The 25010-nt window shown below is 35.6% G+C and overlaps 1 protein-coding gene across 3 annotated transcripts in view; it reads left to right on the plus strand.

The window, feature by feature from the left end:
- Nucleotides 1-499: 499 nt before the first annotated feature.
- LOC145676020 (uncharacterized) overlaps nucleotides 500-25010 on the plus strand; it is a 46885-nt gene continuing 22374 nt past the window's right edge. For all 3 annotated transcript variants that reach the window (XM_081746862.1, XM_081746861.1, XM_081746863.1), the window contains exons 1-2: nucleotides 500-625; nucleotides 21768-22248. In XM_081746862.1, the coding sequence (XP_081602988.1) occupies nucleotides 21872-22248 (377 nt within the window). In that variant the 5' untranslated portion in view covers nucleotides 500-625; nucleotides 21768-21871. The remainder of the gene's footprint in view (nucleotides 626-21767; nucleotides 22249-25010) is intronic.

Consider the following 25010-nt stretch of genomic DNA (forward strand, 5'->3'; position numbering starts at 1 on the left):
AAGTACTCCAAAGACAGCAAGAACATTCCGCCTCCACTTCAAACATAAAATTAAATTAATGTGTTATTTCATATTTAAGAGGAGAAAGCTGGAAGTTTGTCAATAATGACCGTGGGACATGTAACGGAGGTATGGTAACGGTAAGAAATGCCACTTCTAAAAGCAATAAGACGCTTAAAATGATAATTTAAAAAATAATGTTAATTGGGCAATGAAGTAAAAATACAATTACTGTATGGGATGTCAAGACAGCATTGTTCTTTTCAATAATAATGGAACACTATAAGCGGACACGGAAAGTTACTTTTTTCCCTGAAATGACCCAAGTATAGTCTATTACTCAAACAGAGCTACGCACTTTTGGTGTGGAGGGTCCAACTTCAGTGCCCCCCTCCACCAAGCATAGCTTCTATGTGATATCATTTCATACTAAATGTAGGGATATTTTTCCAAAATGAGGGATATTTGACATTAGATAGATGAGTTTTTTACGAGTGAGGACCTGGCAACACTATCCGTAAAGAAGAATTGGACAATCCATGATTTTGATCCTAATTTAAATCAGTGTTTTAGCTGATAGTTTAAATCTCTGAAATACTCAGAATATATTCGTTCTGTAGTTGAGGTGAGTGAAGAATTCTTAAACATGTGAAGATTAGGTAATAATCATGGCATTCATAAATGTATAGTGAATTGCCATGCCTTCATTGTACTACGTTCTTGAGGACTTCCTTAATCAGTTGAGTGATATTCCTAATATCCACGGGAAGTACCAGTAGGATGCAACAAGTAATATAGTTCGTATGGGTTTACTTTTGGCGCACCACTAGAGATAATTGTTGAAAAATGATAAATTTTTCATTGATTTCCTCCGTATAGTTCCCTAAAACGTTTCCATGAAAATATCTCGCTTGGCATAGATGAAATTCAAGGGGGCCAAGGGAAGTACTTGTTGAAAAATTACAGTTATTTTACGATTTGGGTATAAGTACGAATTCCGGATGTGTAACTTAAAAACATTTCAAGAAACAAACCAACCGATGCTAGGTGGCTACTAAAATGAACGAATGCTATCTAGCCGAGGTGAGGGTAGGGGTTAAGTGCTGTATCACCGGACCAATTTTAGAAAATTTACCGGGTCAATTGGAAAATTTATTTAAGTTTGTGAGGACGAATGAGTGTATGTCAGGTAAGGGGAGTAATAAAAGTTATGAAACTGGTTGCTTTTTATGTAAGTGGCACTACGTGGAGGCGGATAGACTATTTTGCGGAGTGGTATGCTTGTTTTACTATACGGATCCATAGATTGTAAAATGTGCAGAAAAGTTTAGTAAGTTTTTAATTTGCCTATTTCATGTCGAGAACAGAACAGAACCAACCCGTGCGGGGCTTCTAACTTGTTCATACTACTACTACCACAATTACTACTCCTGCTCCTACTACTATTACTTATACTATGGATCAGGCCCGTGATCTTATACTAACCAGGGCGGTGGACAAGTCTACCAAAAGGGCGCCTATGCAAACGTAAATACATATATATATATATATATATATATAGTAACCTTAATGTAGTAACGTCGGGAGGTGATTTCTGTCCCCAAGATAAAACGAAAAGTATAGACCAACCTGGGTATAGAAGTGCCTTTTAGCTATTTTCGAAAAAATGCAAAAACAGCAATACTCGAGAACAAAATGCGGGATCGAAATCCTGCAAAAGGGAATGTTCATTATTTTTAGTCGTAGATTCCATTAGTGTACAATCGGATGTAGTGCAGTGGGGGTGCAAGAGTGACTCCCAAAGAAACTGGAGTATTCCTTCGGATATTTTATCAAACGTTGAATGAGGAAAATGAACAACAATCTAGTACAAGATTTCAACAATGAAAAGAAATACTACATCGTTCAAATGTAGAACACTTAGAATTCGAAAGAAAGAGAGATACACATGTGTGATTGATCTATTTTGTCTAAGCACAGAGTAAACTCTCTGAAGAATTTAAATGAAAGGAAGTTTTTAACGTATCAGTTATATCTTCTAGACCAATGGTGACAGATAACAACAGTGATTCCCACAAATTATGAGAATACAATTTGGGTGAAAGTAAGCTGCGTTAAAAGATTTTCTCCTCGTAATACGTAATTCCGTGGAAGATAATTCCGAGCAAACAAGCGATGAAAGTCGACGAAACACAAGGTGTTGTGCGTGTTGGACAATGATACAAAGAAATACAATTTCAAACTACCAATTTATTCTGTTTCGTACAAAGTAAAACGACTGTGAAATACTCAGAGGTACTTTGTAAAGTATTTGTGCAATGCAGTATATGAGACAGCTGTGAAGAATAACAGTACAGTCTCATATTGTCGACCGTTGAACGCATTGCAAATCTTTCTGCGTGCGGTCAAACACACCTAAAATTTTTGAGATGACTGCTGCAGTTATATTAACACGAACAACAAGTTCTTCGGTTATCGTAGCTAAGGTTGTATAGGAAAGGCGTTTCAAAACTGAAAAAAATCAAGAGGCGTGAGGTAGGGTGAAAAAGGTGGTAAATAATACAAGTGCTTATCTCTCAATTCAACGATATAGGAAAGTTTCATTTAGGTAGGTCTGCATATTCCTGTCAAAATGTGCAGGTGCACTGTCGTGCTCGGATCACATCTGTTGTCTTATGTTCAAGGGTATATGTTCAAACAATTTTGGGAGAACATTACGTAAAAATAAGAGATACGTACTCCCACACAGGCGGGCAGGAAATAAGTAAGACCCTACCACAAAATTATCTACTATACCGTACCGCACGCACACACTAAATCTCTGCTGCTGATCGTTCACTAGAGTTACTTTCGGATTTTTATGCCCTACACATAGCTACTGCTAGTTTCAGAACGTTCTCTGGTATTTTCCAGTACGCTGTCTTTAATTTTAACTGTCCACATGGTGCGATCTCACATAGGGGAAATTGAAGAGACCCTATCTCTCGAAGGCGAATATGGAGGAGTGGAAAAAGCACAGGGAAAGACTCTCATTTGAGGGCGACAAAACGATATAAACGTCACGTCTCTGGGCTATTTCCCTTTGCCTCTCCATAAATGAAGTGCATATCTGCCAGCTCGTGGACAGGGTAATCTGCCATTGTGTAGGCACGTATAGATTAGCACAAATTTACTTATAGCCCGGCACAAATGTCAACATTTTTACACGACCATTAATACCTGGACGCAACCCTCCCTCTACCGTTGAACACAACACTTCCTATCCTGTTTTACAGCAATTCCACCCATAACACCAGAGCATCGGACTATGTATATCACTCACAAGTTGCGTAGATGCCTACTACAACACAGCTACACTAACTGACGCCACTCCACAACAAAACTGCAAGACAGCCTTCTGCGAGCCACCTGCAATTGGTACAAAAGGGACGATAGTTCCATAGTGCACGACCAAAACATCATGCCCTTAGTGAAAGTACTTTGAGTTATGTACATGCTGCTACGTGTAAGCAAAACTAACATATTCTCTTTAATCCGTGTATATATTCAATCCAGTTCCAAAATACATTAGAACGTCGAAAAAGATTTTTCCCTCATTTTTGGATGTAATTCCTACAAGTTTTCTTCTAGAAAATTTCTCCAGCAGTGACAAAAACTTAATATAAGTGGGCTACACTAGGACGCTATTTTGGTATAATCACAATAGCAATGTAGTTTTTCGTAGCTTAGGGGAAAGGGGCGGCTTGCTAACTCCAAGAAAGGGGAAACACCCCTCGAAAGTATCCCTGAAAGAAAATTAATCTAACGGATAAATCATGTATATTGTCTCAGCGCATTTCTTTGTATCGTTATACAACGTGTACAACATCTCGTGTTTCGTCCATTTTTTTTGCTTCTGTGCACAGAAGTATCATATTCCAGGGAATTACATATTACGAGGAGGAAACCCTTTAATGCAGCTTACTTTTGCCCTTTATGTGTTCACGCAATATTTGTGAATACCTGTATCATCTGGAGAATCCCTTGTACACTCGTTTGTTCATCGCATATGATCGTTGCAATTTTGAATATTATATGTTATGTTTCTTTACATGCTTTTTGACTGTCCTATGCACAGTTGTTTTATACCTAATCTGGATCGAAGTTATTTTTTTCGTTTTCATACACTCGTAATTTGAACAGGAAGCCGTTCATTTATCATCCGTCACCATTAGCCTAGAAGATATAACTGTGATACGTTAAATACTTCTTTTATTTAAATTCTTCTTCAGAGAGTTTATTCTGTGCTTAGACAAAATAGATCAATCACACTGCGATCTCTCTTTATTTCGAATTTTAAGTGTTCTAACTTGATCGATGTAATATTACTTTTGATTGTTGAAATCTTGTACTTGATTGTTGTTCATTTCCCTCATTCAACGTTTGATAATATATTCAAAGAAATACTCCCGTTCCTTTAAGAAATACCCTTACACCGCCACTGCATTATATCCAAATGTACACTTAATGGAATCGACTAAAAATATTGGACATTCTGTTTTACCCGACTTCGATTCCACATCGTGTTCTTGAGTTATGGCTGTTTTTATAATTTTTCCAACAAATTTTCGGGTGATCAATGTGCCGAAAGGATGCATTTTAAAACGCAGGTTGGTGCATAATTTTCGTTTTATCTCGGTGTCAGGAATCATCTCCCGACGTTTGTTATATTAATGTATGTTGCACTTTATGTATTAAACCACAAAAACTGTTTAGTAACAGAAATAGCTAAACTGTGAAAACGTCTTTACTAGAGAAACACTTTTTAGTTCTTGTAATAAATTTTTGTCAAGCAAAATGAAGCTAAATATATAATAATAAATCATTATAGCTGTATTTTAGAAATACAATAGGCACTGATTATTCGAACGCTGCTCTAACACATACAGGAACAATCAAATTTGTAAATAAAGAGCTTTAAAATCTTTATTTAAGCTTCTGAAAGATTTTTGGCAATAAATGTATAGCAGCATGAAGAACTCATATTATTTTACCAAAGAGACCTACATGTTATTGTTTTATTGGCTTTATACATATTTTTTGAAAAGTGATTGTGCTTTTTACCTGTTCTCTACCAATAGCAACTGTATGTACAAAACTGGTATACAGAAGAATGTGAAAAAATGTATATTGTGATATTTCGCATACCAACAGCCACTACATAAATTTACTGTACAAAACTGGTATACAGAAGAACTAAAACCACTTATCTATAATGTGATGTTTCGCAGGGCGCTCTATGCACAGGGCGTACTGTGCCCTTCACGGATTCTTCATCAACAGTTACAGTATGAACAGGTATTGTACACAACTGTGCTGTACAGAAGAATAAATAAAACCGTTTAATATGATGTGGTTTCGCATTAAGGGCGCCTTATGTAAAGGGCCCACTGTATCCTTCACGCGTTCTTTACCAACAGTGTATTCATTCTACAGAACTGTGCCACACAGAAGAATAAATAAAACTATTTATCTTTGATGTAGATTCGCAAGGGAGCATTACGTAAAGGGCGCACTGTACCCTTCATGGCTTCTTTTCCAACAGTAACAGTATGTATTCATTATACAGAACTGTGCCACACAGAGCAATAAATAAAAAACTTTTATCTTTGATATGGTTTCGCAACGGCGCCTTATGTAAAGAGCGCACTGTACCTTTCACAGATTCTTTACCAATAACAACTGTAAGAATTTATTATTTTAAAAAACCTCATATCTTTAATTATAATGTGATGTTTCGGAGGGCGCACCGGGACATGTCCCGGAGGGCCAGCACGGCCTGTTATGGGTCCGTGTAGTAATACTATACAGCTAATATTACGTAATCTAACGTAACTTAATGTAATCAAACCAAATATATCCGAATGCAGCACATTATCGCACTCTCTTTTGATTTTCTAATTGGTCCGGGGATACAGGACTAATGCTGAGGATAGGGCGATGATGGTAAGCCCACGCGTGGGGGGGTGTCGGAAGGAGGCAGGCGCGTCAGCGTGGAGGGTATGTGCGCAAGTGAGGTTAGCGGAAAGAAATGAGTTCATCAGTTTTAATAGAACTTGACATGATTTCATATTGGTAACGCTTTACTTGTGAACATAAAATATATGTGCTGTACACTTTGCAGAAATATGCCGCCGGTGGAAAAATAGCATCTAATAATGCCATCTTTCATATGCACTCACTTTGTCCGTCGTAAAGCATTTGTAATGATTTTATACTAGTAGTCCTACACTTGTAAACTTAAAAATACAGCTGTATTACGTTGTATTTAATTCTGTCACTAGCAGAAATTTGTTCCTTATGAACATGTCTTTTCATACAAAGTATTGAATTTTACATGTAAATCTTCCAAGATGTGATGCACCTTGTTCATTATTCATCGTTTGGCCTCCAGGAATTAAGATAAATTTACGCATACCAACAGCCACTACATAAATTTACTGTACAAAACTGGTATACAGAAGAACTAAAACCACTTATCTATAATGTGATGTTTCGCAGGGCGCTCTATGCACAGGGCGTACTGTGCCCTTCAGACTACAATCTTGAAATTCGTCGTTATGTTAGCTTTTTCACTTAAGATAAATTCAGTTATTTGGAACTGTCATTAGAGGATTTCGTGCAAATTGTACGTATCCACACATAAATGCGTGAAATATTGAGGATATTTTTTCGCGATAGGGAAATAAATTTTTCACCTTTTTTTTGCGATTTTTATTCTCAGATTTGGTCGTTTTATGGTTCCATACGTTAAATTAGATTAGGTTACCTATACTTTATGAGCACGGTATTGCCGAGCGATTATTAGGGAGTGAAGGCAGGTTAGAGCCTGGCAGTATACGTTGTTTTCTGTCTTCGTTAGAAATAGTTTATCTTCTTTTCACACATAAGCCACTTCCACTTACCTTTACGGTCTGTACAGATCCCATATTGTCTTTAAAAATTGTGTAAGATATTTTCTTAAGTAATTGAACAAAGAAACAGGAATATAAGCTAACTTCTTCTGTAAATCATCCTATTTTCGACGAATTTTGCCCCCCTCCCCATTTCGAAACTTATTGTCCTCTTTTTCTCTACAGTCACTTTTTGTATGTTCAACAATCATTTTTGAGGTGTTCACTTGCATTGCATTTCACGGCGCAGATTCACTTATGCAAAAACATAAACCAACCTGTGCTAGGTTTCCTCTAAGAAGCTCGAATGCTTGCTAAGCCAGTCAGGGAGGAATGCAGCAGGGGGCCCGAGCGTGTGCGAGGGGGTACGTCCGTAACGAGCAGGACTACTACTTTCACGATAGAAAGATACGTGTCTGGTCCCTTCACTGACGCTTTCACCTAGAAATCTGAAAAGGAACAAATTATCTTCTACTATTCTGTAGATCTCCACATCTTAGCATCCTTTGTGCTGACGATTTGTAACAACCTTAGAAATTTGTAAAAACTTCACGAACACTTTAATTGTTCCGCTTCTTAACTCTTCACCTTCGTAAAGCCTGAATCACTTTCCTTCACTTTATACATTGTTCTCACTGGCTCCATGAAAGAGAATGTGTGTAACATGTTACATTTCGGTTTCTGTTTTTCTACGTACAAATCCGTAAAGTACATATCTCTCTCACAGGTAACAACACACCATAGTTTGATTATTTACATATTACTCTATTAAAATGTACCAATTTCTTCTATAAATTTTACAAATCTGTGGATGTCCGAACAATTATTCTGCACCGAGGATTTGCCACTTTGAAGTGTTTTGGCATATTAGTGAATCTAAAATCGTGCAGCGCGACAAATAACCCCCACGAAGCATCAGTTTCGATACACTTTCAAAGTAATGAAATTGAATTATAGTAAGTTGTGCAGACTTTTAACGGACTGACTAATAAATTTTGTTGAAAAAATAATAATCCAATAATTTCTAATAATTTGTAATCATGGATGCTTTTACTTTAGTGTTATTATTAATTATTCTGCCTTTCGGCAGGTCCTGACATTAGTTAATTTTTTTTTGGGGGGGGATAAGAATGGAAAACTTGTTGTTCGATCTTTAGCTCCGTCTTTGAACTCCCAATATTTTCATCTATTTTTCAAGTCTTCGATCAGTTTTATTCTTCTTTCTATTCCTTGCATTCCGTTCTTCTTTCCTTCTATGACGTTATGAAGAAGACCATTTCTTCGCAAGATGTGTAAAATGCAATTAGTCTTCCTACGAAGGATGTTGGTTGGAAGTGTCCCCTTCTCTCGTATCCGTTTTAAAACATCTTCGTTTGTTGCTTCCTCTGTCCATTTTATTTTCCTCCAACACCACATTTCGAATCTCTCTAAATATTTCTTCTTTTAGTTTCGTATTGTTCAAGTCCCTGAGCCAAACAGTCCAATGTCCCATATAATATAGCACTTGTCCAACTTCCTAACTGCAATATTGGGCCTGCTAAGTAGGGGTGATCTTTTCTTGTTAAATGCTTCTTTGACTATGGCAGTTCTTTAACTGATCTCTTTGGTGCAGTAAGCGTCTCTTTTCAAAATACTTCCTACATACTTGAAATTGTCAACCTCTTCAAGTTCTCTTTGTTCTACACTGACCCGTAAGGGCGCGTTTTCAATTAATATTCTCATCACTTGTCGATGTTGATTTCCATTCCATATACTTTCCCAGTGTCAATTATTTTGTTAATCATCTCCTGTAGTTCTTCGGTTCTGGCTATAATAACTGTATCATCTGCATACCTGATCTTGTTAATGATCGGCCTTCCAATCTTGAATCCATCATCTCTCATTCATGTTCTTTCATTAAACATTCGCTGTAAATGTTGAATAATTGTGGCCACTTCCACACTACTGGCTTCTCCTTCATTCAAATGCAACTTCGCTCATTGTCGTATGTACAAGTTTCGAATGAGTCGTCCGTCTCTCTAGTTGACTCTGATTACTTTTAAGTATTTTCAAAACTTTCGTTCAATTGACCTAGTCGGAAACTTTTTGCTATTCGGCGAAACACAAACATAACTCCGCCTTTAGATTAAGAGTCCTTCAGATATAATTCTCATCAACCCAGTAGCATCTCTGGTGCCTTTTTCTTTCTGGAATTCAAACTGATTTTCTTCTAGCATCTTTACTACCTTACTTTCCAGCCACCTGTTCAGTATGCGTGCAATAATCGTTCCGATGTGTGAAATAAGACTAATGGTTCTGTGTTCGCTACACTTTTTTGCTTCCATTTTCTTGGGCAATGGGGAATCATTATAACATCAAGAAAATCTTTTGGCCATTCTCCACTCAGGTAGATCTTGTTAATAAGTGAAGTAAGTACTTTCATTATGTTGTCTCCTAATTCAATTGTCAGCAAATCTGCTGGTATTTTGTCGTCACCAGTGGCCTTTCTCCTTCGCATCTCTTTGATTGCTTCACTACTTCACTTTTCAATATATCGGATCCTTTTTCTTCACCATCCACCAATTCCTCATCTTCGATCGCAACATCTTTGGGGCGATTCTTCTGATCATATGCATCTTTTATGTATTCCCCCCAAGTTTTAAAAATTCCTTGATGGTCATTGACCACATGACCTTGTTTATCTTCGATTCCAAACGTTGTATACTTTTGTTAGCTTTCCCTCCTAATTGTTGTACTTTCTGATACATCAGATCATATCTGCTGCGCCGTTGAAGTTCCATTATTTCTTCACATATATGTTCCATGTACTTTTCTTTGGCATTGTCCATCTCTCTTCTCAATTCATTATTCAGCCTTCTATATTCATTGATGTTCGTATTTTTTGCTGTTCTGTGTTCCTCCATCTTAAGCATCGCTTCAATTATCCATGGTTTACTTGGTGTTCTTCATCCTGCCATTGTTATTGTAGAGTGTATCAAGTAGAATCTATTTAATATTTTCCACTACTATTTTCTCCATTGTCGACCACATCGCCCATTGCACAGAACTTTTTTTCAATCTATTCTTTCTCATCGCTACAATACAGGAATTTTCTATACGCTGCAGTAAACGTATAAATTTGGCAACAACACATTATGGCGTTCTGCGCAAGTTTCGTCTCAAAATCTATTTCCTTAAATATAAATTAATATTTAAATGAAATCTGAACAAAACACGAAAAACGGTCAAACAATATATATATTTCGTGAGAAGACCGTTACTTTAAAATACTTCACACAAGATCTAGCAGCAAGTGCCATCTTGTGTGCTCATTGTAAAACTAATCAAATATTTTTTTGTTATCTTTTTCGATATCAGAAGACACAACCAAATGAATCAGTATCTCGTGTTGTAGCTGAAACATAACTATCTTTCAGTACAATATTTATAATATGTAACGTTTCATTTCGCAGTAGTTAAGGCAATGAGCTAAAATATATATACTAACCTCCGGGTAGTGATCCACCTTAAGTTTCTCTGTCTGATGATTCCATAGAGTAAACTTATCTTCTAACTCTCTCTTACTCTCACTTGCCGTTGCTCATGTTTACACCTTAAATATGTGATCCAACACCATGAATTATAATATATATCCCATTCCTTTTATTTATTTCTCTGTGGTCGTTTCAATCTTGTGTAGGATTTCCTAGTTATGTGTAAGTGTTCTAATAAAGTCAATCTATGCCTATATACCTTGTTTCGAGGCATTAGTCTTTGAGCTCTTGAATATTAAGCATTACATGTATTATGAATAAATATTATTAATTGGAGTCTATTGTGATTCCACTTTCATTAAAATATTCCCTATGTAATTTATGTATTTCAAATTACGAATATATTATAAGTGTGTTAAGCTCACATTTCTGTTTTATTGTACTTATATTATTACTGTAACAATTCAAGGAATTTGCTTAAAAGTCATATTTCAATTAATAACCGGAAGAATCATCTAAGTTTACTTCAGTAAAAGGTATCTTTAGTGTATAATTTAAATGGGTTTTTTTCTTCCTTTTTTATTTTTTAAATAGGAAAATAAGCTGTATATTAATATAACGTTGGCATTCTTGCATTTTCTTGCATGTATTGTCCTCAGTTTGGAGATTGTTTTTCCTTAAGTAGTTTGCCGAGTGTACGCATATAAGCAGCTGTTGTACTACTTTATGGTTATTAATTTGTAACACAGTGACGAATGTGATCGCGTCCCTACCTCTTGTTTGAGAAGTTTCATTTTGATTGTGTTGTCATATATTAATATGTGAATCATTATCGGATACATTGTATATAAATCTTTTCTGCTTACACACAATAATAGTGGTCTTCGCATTGTTAATCTACCCTTAGTTAAATGTAATTTTGTAAAGTGCAGTCATATATGCGTCGGCATGATTGAAGTTAACACATCTTATAATATTTTTCATTTGTAACGGTGAAACGTTAGTTACAGCATGAAACAGAGTAATATTAATTTAGTTCATAAATTGAAACAAAAATCATTTTACTAGTATTGAAAACTATTTCAACATATAATTCATAGATTACTTGTAATCTGAAGATACCGAAAACTGAAACTATCAATGCCGTTGACTCTACCTTTGGATTTTCTATCTTTGGTGTTAATTGAAAGTACAATCTGATGAAGCAATAGCTTTTAATAAGCGATTCAACATACAGTTTGCATCCAATTTATATACGTGGTTTGATGGTGTTGGGAATTGAAAAAATGACTAATTTCGATATTATATGAAAATCCAATAAAAAGGCACTCACATTGAAGTCCTTCTTTCATTTATCGAAGACTTATTTAATTATAACATTCGTAAACAAAAGTTAGGTTGTATGTGGAGGAAAGTAAAAAAGTAAATATTGGTGCACATATCAATGGTTTATTGTCTCTAGTTAGTAAGGAAAAGTTCATTGTTTTTCATTTCTCAGCTACCTTTAGTTCATCGGACTACCCCCTCCTTCTAAACTCTTATGTGACTATTATAACATCTCGATTTTTTTATTGGTGATGTTTGGGTTCTTCCATGTGAAATCAAAAAATTAAACAGGGATTTCTGATCCGACCATCTTAGATTTTTACCAAATTTTAGTATTTCGTAGGGATGGTCGAGATATGGAATTGTGCAAAGTTGTAGCTTCCTGTGTGGCGAAGTTTTTGAATTATGGGTGCTCAAAAATACGAAAAAATCTCCCACTTTGGTACATACACGGAACTTTCGCACAATACTACTCTTGATCTAATAGAGCTGACTCTTGTTTTGTTTGAAAGAGCATTAACTAAGCTTTCCAACGATATATCGCATGCCTTGCTTGGGAAGAATATCTATTTAAGGTCACCCAGTATGGCCTTTTGACCTTGAACTTTTGAAGATGCATATCTTCGATTTTTCTAAAACTTACATATAATTTACACACAAGCTTACTCTATAACATGACGGAAATACAAGTTGCGACAGTAATGGAAATTTTCAATAAAATTGTTTTTTTTAGTAACAATTTGTTTTGTACCAGACAGAGTTTTAATGTGTAAAGCAGTTTGCAACACTTCAGCATTGCACAACAGCATGATAAATTGCGCAGTCATCTGCTACAGAAAGGTTTGGAAGATTGAGAGGTGTGGATACGTTAGTTACAGGAATGTGTTGATAGGGGACTGAGTCCACACGTTCAAATGTACTGTAATTTGACTGAAGCGATTTGGTAAAGGGCAAATAATATTTTATTAATTTTGACTTTAATATTTTGTAAACTTTCATATTTTAAATGCAAATAAAACTCAATTTCCAATCTGGTACTGTAAGGTCGTTCACATGTGTAAAGAAATTAAGGAAGTCTCGTAACAATTCAAAACTGTCTAGATACAACATTCTTTTAATAGGAAATATAACTTATGTAGCAATGTGTCAAGGCAATAACAAACACTTCCTACTTCAAGTTATGAGGTAATTCTGAAAATGTGATTGTCAGGGAAGAAATGACGCTACTAAAAACGAAGAAGAAAAGGTAGGTGGACAAAAAGAATAATGTACTAGAGAAAATTTTGAAGTGATCGTCAGACAAGAAGGATCAACCTCTCAAATCTTCACTGATAAAAATCTGGGTGAGTACATGCTTGTTACAAATTGATAACACACTTCTATTATTCAGCTTCGTTACCAAATTCATTCAACTCGTAATCTAACTTCTAAATTCAATATGACAATTGTTATTGATTTCACGTAAGGCCACAGCACCAGTTTGGGTAATTATCTGATCTGATATCTCTAGTTTCAATTATGCAATCAAAACTATCCATCTTAACAAATTAATCGCTCTACCTAAAATTAAATGGTTAAGTTTGTTATGAGATTGCATTCTAAATTGCCCCATGCTAACATGGTTAATATTACATGAGCTATGTGTGGATATAAATTGTGTATGTCGACGCCCGGATTTCGGTCCAATAAGTTGGCATATGTTAGTACGATTGAGGTGTTTGTGTGCTGGTGCTGACTTTGAACTTGAAAACAGAAGCTTGATTGTGGTGTCTGTTAAGTCAGTGTTCCAATGGTCAGTCTTATTTAACGAATTATTATATCAGAATAATGTCATCGTCAAGATTCAAGAAGACAGTTTGCTACAATGCATTTAATATAGAAGGTCATGGGAATGTCAAAAGAAATTTGAGAAATATGTAGCCTTATATGATTTCAAAGTGTTCATCGTTAAAAGATGGATTTAAAATTTGTGATTCCTGTCGAAAGAATCTAGCAACACCTTGTGATGCGAGTGCGACTCCTGTAATAACAGAGAGTGTGATGATTAGCAGCACCGAAGCTGGAAATAGTGATATTGAGCAGTGCGTTAAAGAAAGTGCGTTAGGATCTCTGAACCGCAGCCCAAAAGATCACAAAACTATTAAACATTTCTACAGAGTATGGGGAGCAAAATGCAGCAGCAAGTGAAATTATAATGCAGTTGCAAGAAAAAATTCGAACAGCGGTAGAAGTGTGAAAGTAAAATTGCTAACTACTTCCAAAACGTTGACCTGTCAGAAAACATCACCAAGAATTTCACTGCACTAACTACATGGCTCCTAAAGCAAAAGAACTTCCTCATCAACAATCTTCATATTTTAAGGATCTGAAAGAAAAACTTCTTGATAAATAGTGCATTGTTCTTTCCGATTTTGCAGAAAATTATTCGTTCGTTTCCCTAGAAGCGTCACAAGGTTTCCACTGGAATAACGGTCAAGCAACTATTTTGCATATACTCCAGAAATCCCCAGACGTCTACAGTTATAACTGACAATGTGATCGTCGGATATGACTGTCTCAAACATGATACAATTTTAGTGCACCTGTTGCAGAAAATACTTATTACCTTTCTAAGACATAAATTCGGTTCAGAAGATTTAACAAAATTATTCCATTTCTCCGATGGAACAGCAGCTCATTACAAAAATCAAAAGAACTTCATCAATATTAGATATATTAAAGCAATTTCTCTGTACCTGTTAAATGTTTTTTTGCCGCCGCACATGGAAAAAGTACGTGTGATGGACTCGGCGAACTTGAAAGAGACTTGCAAGAGCAAGTTTGAAAAGACCTTATAGTGACCAGATAATAACACCAAAGCCATTATATGATTGGGCAAGGCAAAATATAAAACATATGGCCTTAAAATATGTCACTAATAGGGAATAGGAAGCGTCACTCCTGTAGCTTGCAAACTGCTTTATACATGAAAACGCTGTCTGGTACAAACAAATTGTTACTAAAAAAACAATTTTATTGAAAGTCCCAACTAGTATTTCCGTTATGTTATAGAGTAAGCTTGTGTGTAGATTATATGCGAGTTTTAGAAAAATCGAAAATATGCATCCTCAAAATGTGATACTGGGTGACCTTAAATAGATATTCTTCCCAAGGCATGCGATACATCCTTCGAAAGCTTATTTTATGCTCTTTCACACAAAACAAGAATCAGCTCTCTACGCCAATTAGATCAAGAGCAGTGTTGTCCGAAAGTTTCGTGCATGTACTAAAGTGGACGATTTTTCGTATTTTTGAGCCCCTATTATTCAGAAACTTCGTCACACAGGAAGCTACAACTTTGCACAATTCCATATCTCGACAATCCCTATGAAATACTGAACTTTGGTAAAAATGTAAGATGGTCGGGTTGTGGGCTTTGTTGATTTCAAATGGACTGACCCGTTTATAATTCCAATTAGGTATTCCGTGGGAAGGACTACTACTTGGTTATTTTATAGCAACAATTTTCAAACTAACATCTTTTCTTCTTCCACGCTCTTCTTTATTGCTCTATTTACATTGAGAATCGGTATACGGCGGTAACAATACGGTAGGATTATTGGGATTTCGTGTCGCAAATCTTAGTTGTGATTGCATTTTTTTATTCACATTTTTCTGTCCATGTTGTTCCACAAAAGTAAATGTATTATTCATTGATGTGGCAGTTTTCTTGTTGTCCAATGTGGTATATGTAAACATTGATCAATTTGTTACTTATTGTTATTTGTTATTGTTGCTTATTGTTATTGTTATTTGTTATTTGTTACATTCGCCGACTTCTCTTGATTGACGTAGCTCTTTGCTTCTGGTTTGGGACCGCTCTTCGATTTTTTTCACTGCTTGGACTTCCATTCCCTTTTCTGTCTGTCATTTCTTTTAGTCTTATTGTTATTTCAACGGATTGTATGCTAGACCAAAGATAGTAAGATGGTTTATGGTCATTCTTGGGAATACTAAACCGTAACTGGAAACAGTACAGTGCTTTCATGAGATAGCTGGACGTTGATATGAGTAATAACCTATTTTTCATAGATATTTCATTGTATTGTTTCATACGAAGGAAATACATTTCCATGCAATCGACACTTACGTGCTAATGATATAAAAAGAGTCAATCTGATGTATTTAGTTGTATTACTTTCGAAGGCATTTACAAACCTATTAAAGGTTTTCAAAAGTTTGAACCTTGCACCTTTATCGTCGGTGGCAGATTTCGGTAAATTGGGAAGTCATTACCTGTACGAGCCTTAGTGAGAGATTCTCAAACTACCGTACTTTATATACTTTTAGGTGCTTATTTGCTTCTTCATTTTATTATAGCGTATATCTAAATTCTTAGTTTCGTTTAATACAACTTTTTAATTGCCTTAAATTATTTCGTGTCGTATAAGAATTGAACAAATTCTTCTGTGGTTTCTCTAATAACTAAGAGATGTAGAGTCGAGTTCATACATCTAGGCTTTCAATTTCTGCACACTAATCTTTATTTTACAAGATTCGTATACTTACTTCCATATGTTTTTTTATAATTTTCGCACTGTTTCTTAATACTAAATATCATGTGAACTATACAACAACCCCCTCGTCGAACATTGGAAGATTTGAACTTAAACATTATACACGAGATCAATGATGTTGATAGCACAATTCTGCGAAAAGCAACCAGTAACTTTAACATCCCCTTTGGATATTACGACTCTCCTCCGATATACAGAAGTTTGTTGCTCGCAATATTAAGTTCGAATACATACATACACGTATATTGCATATGAATCAGACGGTGTTATTAAAACACAATATTTGTTACAGACATCTCATTACTAATTTCATTTTTATTAATAATAACTTACGATTATATACAGTGTGTAGCAAAAAGGTCGGGACAGTAGAATATCTCGAGAAATACACTTGAGATTCAAAAAACCGCCAAACAGGTATCCAATATTTCAAAAAGATCTATTCAACTAACATAAATTGAAGTTGCCCCCTCCCTATCTGGGGGAGGTGGGGCAATTTTAAAATTTTAAATTGAAACTCCCTATTTTTATTGCAGATTCGGATTCTGCCACCAAAAACCTTAACTTTTATTTCGAGTACATCGCAAAAAAAGTGTTAATATGATCTCCGTCACCTGAGGTTGATAATAATCCGAATATGTGGAAAAATACAGTTAAGATTCAAAAACCACGAAACACGTATCCAATATTTCAAAAAGATCTGTTCAACTAACACAAACTGAAGTTGCCTTCCCCCTCCCTAACGGAAGAGGATGGGGTAACTTTAAAATTTTAAACGGAAACCCCCTATTTTTGTTGCAGATTCGGAATCCTGCCAGCAAAAATACGTAACTTTTATTTCAATTACTTTTTCGTTCATCTTCCTAGATGGCGCTACAGTCGCAAAAAGGTGTTAACATGATATATGTCACGTGAGGTTGATAATAATAGAATTATGTAGAAGAAAACAATTAAGATTCAAAAACCATGAAACACGCACCCAATATTTCAAAAAGATCTATTCAACTAACATAAACTGAATTTGCCCTCCTCCTTTCTAACGAGGGGATGAGGGGCAACTTTGAAATTTCAAATGGAATCCCCCTATTTTTTGCAGCTTCGGATTCTACTACAAAAATACTTACCTTTTACTGGAAGTACTTTTTCGTTATCTTTGTAGATGGTGCTATAATCGCAAAAGAAAAGTTAATATTAACTACGTCATCTAAAGTTAATCGAAATATCTCGAGAAATACTTGAGATTCAAAAACCACGAAACACGTATCCAATATTTCAAAAAGATCTATTCAACTTACATAAAATGAAGTTGCCCTTCCTCTCCCTAACGGGGGAAAAGGGGGACAACTTTATAATTTTAAGTAGAAACCATCTATTCTTATTGCTGATTCAAATTTTGCGACCAAATATACGTCACCTACTTGAAGTACTTTTTCGTTATTTCTCTAGATCGCGCTATAATCGCAAGAAAAGTGAATATGATCTACGTCACCTGAAGTTGATAATAATTGGAATATCTTGAGAAATACATTTGAGATTGAGAAATCACGAAACATGTGTCTATTTTTTTTTTAATAAGATTTATTCAACTAACAAAATGAAGTTGCGTTCCCCCTCCCTAACGGGGGTAGTAGAGGCAACTTTTAAACTTCGAATAGAAATCCTCTATTTTTATTGCAGATTCGGATTCTGAGACCAAAAGTATGTAACTTTCACTTGAAGTACAATTTTGTTATATTTCTAGATGACGCTGTATTCGCAAGAAAGTGAATATCATCGTACGTCACCTGAGGTTGATATTAAACTTGCTATCTCGTGAAAAACACTGGAGATTTAAAAATTACTAAACACGTGTCTAATATTTTAATAAGATTTGTTCAACTAACATAAAGTGAAATTGCCCTCTCCTCCGTGAAGGGAAGGATGAACAACTTTAAAATTTCAAGTGGAAACCCCCTATTTTTTATTGCAGATTCGGATTTTGCGACCAAAAATACGTAACTTTTACTATATGGTACACTAATCACAAAAAATTAATATCATACACCACCCGTCGTTGATATTAAGCCAATTATATCCAGAAATGCACTTAAGATTTAAAAAATCACGAAACACAAATCCAATATTTTTGAAAGGTGTACCACAAAACTAAATTGCTTTCATTTATATTTTCATACAATCGAGACAAACCATTGCCATGTGAAAAACAAAGTTATAATGTTTTAGAAGCATTAAGGTAAAGTATAAAAATATGCTCCTTAAATATCACGTGACTCGTAAACATTTGTTAGTACAATCATTATTTCACACGAAGACAAAAGAAATATGTCACAGAAGAAGAATTTTAGAAGTTGGTATTGTTTGGTAGATACAAGTTTTCAGATATCACCAGAAGAAATAGTTCAGTGACGATAAATCAGGAGAACGAACGGGCCACTCAATCTCGCCTCTTCTGCCAATCCATCGTTGTGGAAATTCCGTGTTAAGAAATTACCGTACATTTAAACCGTAGTGCGGTCCTGCACCATCTTGCTGGAACCATGTATGGTCGAAATTATCTTCTACAGTCTCTCTGATTGCTGGAACTACTTGATTTCTAAGCATATTCTCATACAATTCAGAGGTCAAATTGCCATTAATAAGTAAGGGACCAATGATTCTACTATTCAACACTGCCGCCCAGATATTCACCTTTTCAGGATGTTGAGTATGTGTTTCAGAGGACCAATGAGGGTTGCTGTCAGACCAAATCTGGAATTATGCCCGTTAACCTGACCGCTTAAGTGGAACATGGCTTCATCAGAGAACACAATGCTGGTAAGAAAAGTAGGATCATCAAGAATTCGTTTCATCATATCTTCAAAGACTTCTACACGGCGTTCAAAGTCATCTCAGTCAGTTGGTGTATCAGACGAATTTTGTAGGGGTGGCATTTCATTTTCTTTATCATTCTTGTCACAGACACTGATTAATGTCACGTTGTTCGGAAGCTTTACGTGTGCTAAGGTGAGGGTTCTCAACAAATGAATGTGCAATATCAAACTGTTTGTCTTCAGCTGTCGCCGATTTTGGTCGACCAAGAATATCATGATCCTTTTAGTTCCCGCTTCCTCGAACGCCTTATGGTGCGCTGGACAGTAGATCTCGAAATGGGATTGTGTGAATCACGAAACATTTCGCTAAATATTGCCCTTACTTCAACATATGATCTTTGGCGATCGCCGGGGGTCTAGGGGGCTGGGCCCCCTAAATTTTCACAGTAGCTCTGCAAATGAATTGTAATATGGTGATGAAGTATAATATGGTTGGATCGGCTCCTACTAACTTCTACCGGGCCCTATATTTTTGGGCTGGTTACCGGCCTGTCGCCTTATCCTTGTATCATCAGGATAGATATCCTTTCTCGTTTGGATAGATATGCTTTCTTTACCAATCTAACGTAAAGAGAGAGTTAGAACTTTGAGAGCTCTAATACAAGTCAGTTGAAACACAAGAGATAGATTTGCTATAGTATGATAATGACTATCAACTATAATCGCTTCTACGCTACTCGACATTAATTTACTTTCAACCGTAAATATTTAAAGAACATATCATAAGGGTGACAGGTATGCGTATCTTCGTCTGATTAACCGTTTATTGCATTAATTTTACAAGAGCGCATTTGCTTTCTTTTCTAAACACTAATACATTCACTAATTAACCTTACAGTTTCAATTTCACCTCTTAGGTAAAATCTCAAAACCCAAATCAAGTCAGATTTTTATTCATTTATTCACTTACCATTAATATCAATAGGTGCACCAGATAAGATATTCCAGTGAGCTACAAGTGTATAATTTAAATAGTTTGATGCAGAAAATAGTTATTGAAAATTGAAAGGTATAACGACGGGTAATTATGTAAAAATAGTCCAGATATGAAAATGGTTATGAAGTACAATTGTTTTATGTATAATTGACAATCACATTATTGGACAGAAAATAAGAACCGCTGCCTTTTGCATTTAATAAAATTGGCGCGAACAAAATGTATTGCGTGAAGTATTAAAATTTCTGATTACAAATAACAAATAGGGAATGAAAGAGCAATGGTTATGGTAACGTCATGAATAGGAAAAAAGTCACAATCAAGAATTGAATCAAATGTCAAATTCAATGAGGAAAGGAGTTCGAGGTGTGAAAGAGAGCACGTTATCCAGATGGGCCGGCAAGAAAGTTAGGAAAAGTGAAGTATGTTTAAATAAAGAGAAGGTATAAAGAAGAAAGGGATGTATGTATGTGTAGTTGTTCTAAGAAAATAAAAGGTATATGTAGTATAAATAGCAAGGAATCTCACTTTGACTCCCTTTCTCTACATAGCACCACACTAAAAATATTTGACCAATGCGGCTGTCACACAAAACAAATCATCATCATACAAATATACATAACAGTAACAACAAAATGAGTATTTTTTTTTTTTTTTTTTTTTGTTTGACACTACTGATTATTTAACTGAAACGTTCATGTTCCAACGGAGACCTGGTGTTGATCAACTTTCATTGTATCAATAATATCAGAAAAATTTCAGATTTTGAAGAATATTATTACAAACGTGTTTGTATCGTTGTTTGGAAATCTTAGCATCTCCATCATACTGCTTGACCTGTTCTTAAAGTAACAATTTTTATCAACTTGAGGTGACACTGTACGATGATATTCCCTTTTTGCGATTATAGTGGAGGATAACGAAAGATTACTTCAAGTAAAGCCTCTGTATTTCAGGTGTCAGAATCCAAATCAGAACTAAAAATAGTGAGATTTTATTTGAAATTTTAAAGTAGACCCTTTCTCCCCTCTTAAGTATGTGGGGACAATTTCGATTTAAATTAGTTGTATAGATCTTTTAAAACTATTTGACATGTAAACTTGCATTAAGGTAAAAGTAACTTATTTTCGGTCGCAGAATACGATTTTTGCAATAAAGATAAGAGTTTCCATTTGAAATTTTAAAGTTGGCTCTTACTCCTCCGTAGAAATCAGCAAATTTCTTTATGGTAGTTGAATAGATCTGTTTTAAAATACTGGACACGTGTTTCGTAATTTAGGAATCTCAAGTACATTTTGCAAGACATTTAGTTTATTAGAGTTCTTCAGGTGACGTATGACAGCATTTTGTGATTACAGTGCCATCTAGGATGATAACGAAAAAAGTACTACATATGGAAGATTGGATCAACCATGTTCTACGCTTATTGAATAGATCTTTAAAAAAAATTAGAAACGTGTGGTTTTTGAATCTCAAGTGTATTTCTTAAGTAATTCCGCTGTCCCGACCTTTTTCTTACACACTGTATATTTCAATCTGATATATATATATATATATATATATATATATATATATATATATATATATATATATATATATATATATATATATATATATACACTTTTCTCAATATTCCGAAGTAATATTTACCTACACATGTTCTTTTTTTTTAGGTTTTTGTGAGGAGTAATATTTTATTATCTGTAACACCACTTGGCTCACGTTCTCGAATTAATCACGCAGGTAAAAACCTTCACAAGTAATTGTTACGGTTATAATGATGGAGGATGAATGTAAAATTGCATGTGAATTAATTTCGATGTTATCTACAATTGTCAATGAAGCTGAGAAAAGCAATCGTTTTAAGGAAAATCCAGTTGAAGAAAAGTATATTGGATCAACTGATAAGAAAGAAACTAAGTTACGGGAGATCCTAGTAAGCAATCCGGTACTTCCTCAAAGCGTTATATCTTCTTCGACTTCAAAAGTACGTGACGTAATCGACCTTGATCCTGAAATCATCATTGATGAGATAGATTTAACTGGTTGTGATGAGGAATTTGAAATGGAAGGCAATGCTACTTCTGTAAAATCATCTGACTCGCTGTCAACTAAAAGGATAGAACATGGGAAAGACGGACCTGAACTTAAAAGGTAATATTTCCTTTCTATTCCTTATGGCGTCTGTAGGTTGTAAAAATTTAAAATGTAAAATTAATCTTCTGCTTTCTCTTTTTGTTCTTATTTGTACACTAAATTGTCAATCTGAAGTTAGAACACTAACGCTTATTTGTACCAACCGAGGATTAAGTTCGGATAAAATCAATTTTTATTTTTATCTTTAGTTAAGAACTTATATCGTTGCACCAACAGTTAGTGAGAAAGGATGAACTTATCCACGAATAAAGTTGACTAAAACTGTGACGTTTATGGCACGACATAGTGCAATATTATGTTTGAATAGCTAAGAAATGCGTGTGACAACTGAAAACTGATTCGCGTAGCATGAAGTGACGTTTGTTACTAGACATGGAAAAAGTGAGCAGAAAACTCCTCGGGAAGGTGAGTATGTCCTCGTGCTGGTAGACAAATACAAACATATCCTTGAAAAAATGCCGTATCGAGTAGTGAAAGGGAATCTGCCTTTATATTTCAAAATACATATATATGGATGCGTAATTTTGTTTTATGGATTAGATCCGGGTTGATTTCCATTGAAAGGTCGTGTGGTTTGGACCATACATTAAGGTGTACAGGGATGACACGAATTCCCGTCACCCTAAGTATAAAGTAATCCAATTATGTAAACTGTAAATATGTATGATGGAATTACTAGGTATAAACAAGGGCTGATACAAGTGTTTATGCTATTGAAGAACATATCGTCACAAACATTTGGGTTTACAAGAGACACAGAACAAGAAAAACATTGGAACATGTGCGTATGCATTTCCATCTACGATTCCGGTGAGAGCCCCTCTAAGAACATTTGCGTTGGTAACAATTTCTTTTCCATGGCTAAATGGTTATCGTACGCGCCTTTGGCGTGGGAGATCCGGGCTTGATTCCCGGCGGAAGCTTATGTTGTTCGGATACCACATTAAGGTATAGATTCACGTCTCATATAGCCTCGCTCCTGAAAGGGACGCTAAAATGAATATCAAATCATGAGCAGTAGGCTATGCAATGTGTGATTACCTTCCAGTTTGCAATTTTTGTTAGCATCCTATGTCACAAGTGATTTATTATGCGATTGTCAAGATATTCACTTCATGACTGTTTTCTTTAGTTAGACATATACTGTCCAGTTGATTTACATGATGAACACTCATTTTCCAATAGCTTCTCTAAATGAGAACTCACCTCATAGTAAGCAAGCAAAATTGGTGGTAATCTTAGAGTTCAGGCAACATGTGGTAGTGTCGTTGTTTCAGCTTCCAAAATATCCGTAATTGATCGTATGCTCACGAGTTACAAAATGTGGATTCAATATGACACTCCGAAGCTACCAGGAGTACGCGATCCTGTGCCTCACAGTTTAATACTACCTCAGCACTACGCAAAATCTTGCCCTGTATCTGGTACACTAGTCACCAAGTAGTACATTATGTATACTATAATATTATTTGCGCAATGTACATCGGGCGATATGGTTTATGAAATTGAAACGATTAGCTTTCTACGTTGAATTTAACCCAAGCAGACGGAGTGAATCCAAGCAGTTTCGGGGAGAGTTTCTCCAAGGTGATTAATAACAGTATGTACGTGAAAACAATAAAATACGTATTGAAAAATGCTGATTTGCAACTCCATCCGATGAGGGAAGTGTAGGACACTGGTAGCATACGAACATCTTTTAATACACGAGTGATATATAACGAACAACTTACAATGTTTCATACGTTGATACCGTGGGTGAAAGTATTCAAACTCATATACAAAGAGGTTCAGAAGTTCTCCAATTGTCCAAAATTACCATGTACAAGTTTTACTATGATACCATACTCAATTGCGGCAGCAACATTAAATTTCCATACATGGATACTGATCCATTCATCTACCACATTCAAACAATATTTCTACAACAATAACCTGGGTATGCTTTATAAATTTGACGCGAATATTATCCCCAGCCTAATCCCAATGGCATTTCTATATGAGAAAATAGTACCAATGGAGAGGTGAAGGACAAAGAATGTAGGATCTCATTGCTTAGTTCGCTGGTCTAAGAGCCAAATTGAATACGCATCGCTCCAAGTGTGGAGTATAGAAGAAGCGAGTAAAAAGATTCGCCGCAACGTAATCAAGACTTACCATGGCGGACTTTAGAATCTACATTAAAAAGAAACTGCAAACAGTTTGAATCACACCATAATCAAATAAACACTGCGAATCAATAAGGTACCCTGGGTCCTCATGAAGACAAACGGTATATTGTAGACTAAAATACATACACTGCCAGAAAATCATAAACATCTATCAAATCGTCAGTTGACCAGATGTTGACTCTGTTAACAAGTAAGTTCTTGCTCCTTTCGACATCACACTTCATAAACACTCCCAGCTACAAAAGTAAATTATTTTCGCGCCGGAAAAGTGATACGGACTCGATATGACTATTGACTTGAGATAATACAAACACATTCCGCACCCAACAATCGCAGCTCCTCAAGGGACGGAGAGGAATGAGTGTATGGAACCGGACCTTCAGCGGTTATTTGATTCGTGATTTTAAGCTGGACCTGTCTGCAGCCACATCATGTCGTTAGATATATCACGTGTTTCAGCACAGTGCCGTGAAAGATCAAACCGCAGCGCATTAGTTCCAGAACTTCAGATCGGGAAATCTTAATCTGTATTGAACCTTGCAATGGCAGACTGCAGATATTGAGTGAGGAGGATCTGAAGACAGCCAG

Source organism: Thermobia domestica, chromosome 18 (assembly GCF_964235325.1).
Source record: "Thermobia domestica chromosome 18, izTheDome1.hap1.1, whole genome shotgun sequence".
In the NCBI taxonomy this organism is placed as follows: domain Eukaryota; kingdom Metazoa; phylum Arthropoda; class Insecta; order Zygentoma; family Lepismatidae; genus Thermobia; species Thermobia domestica.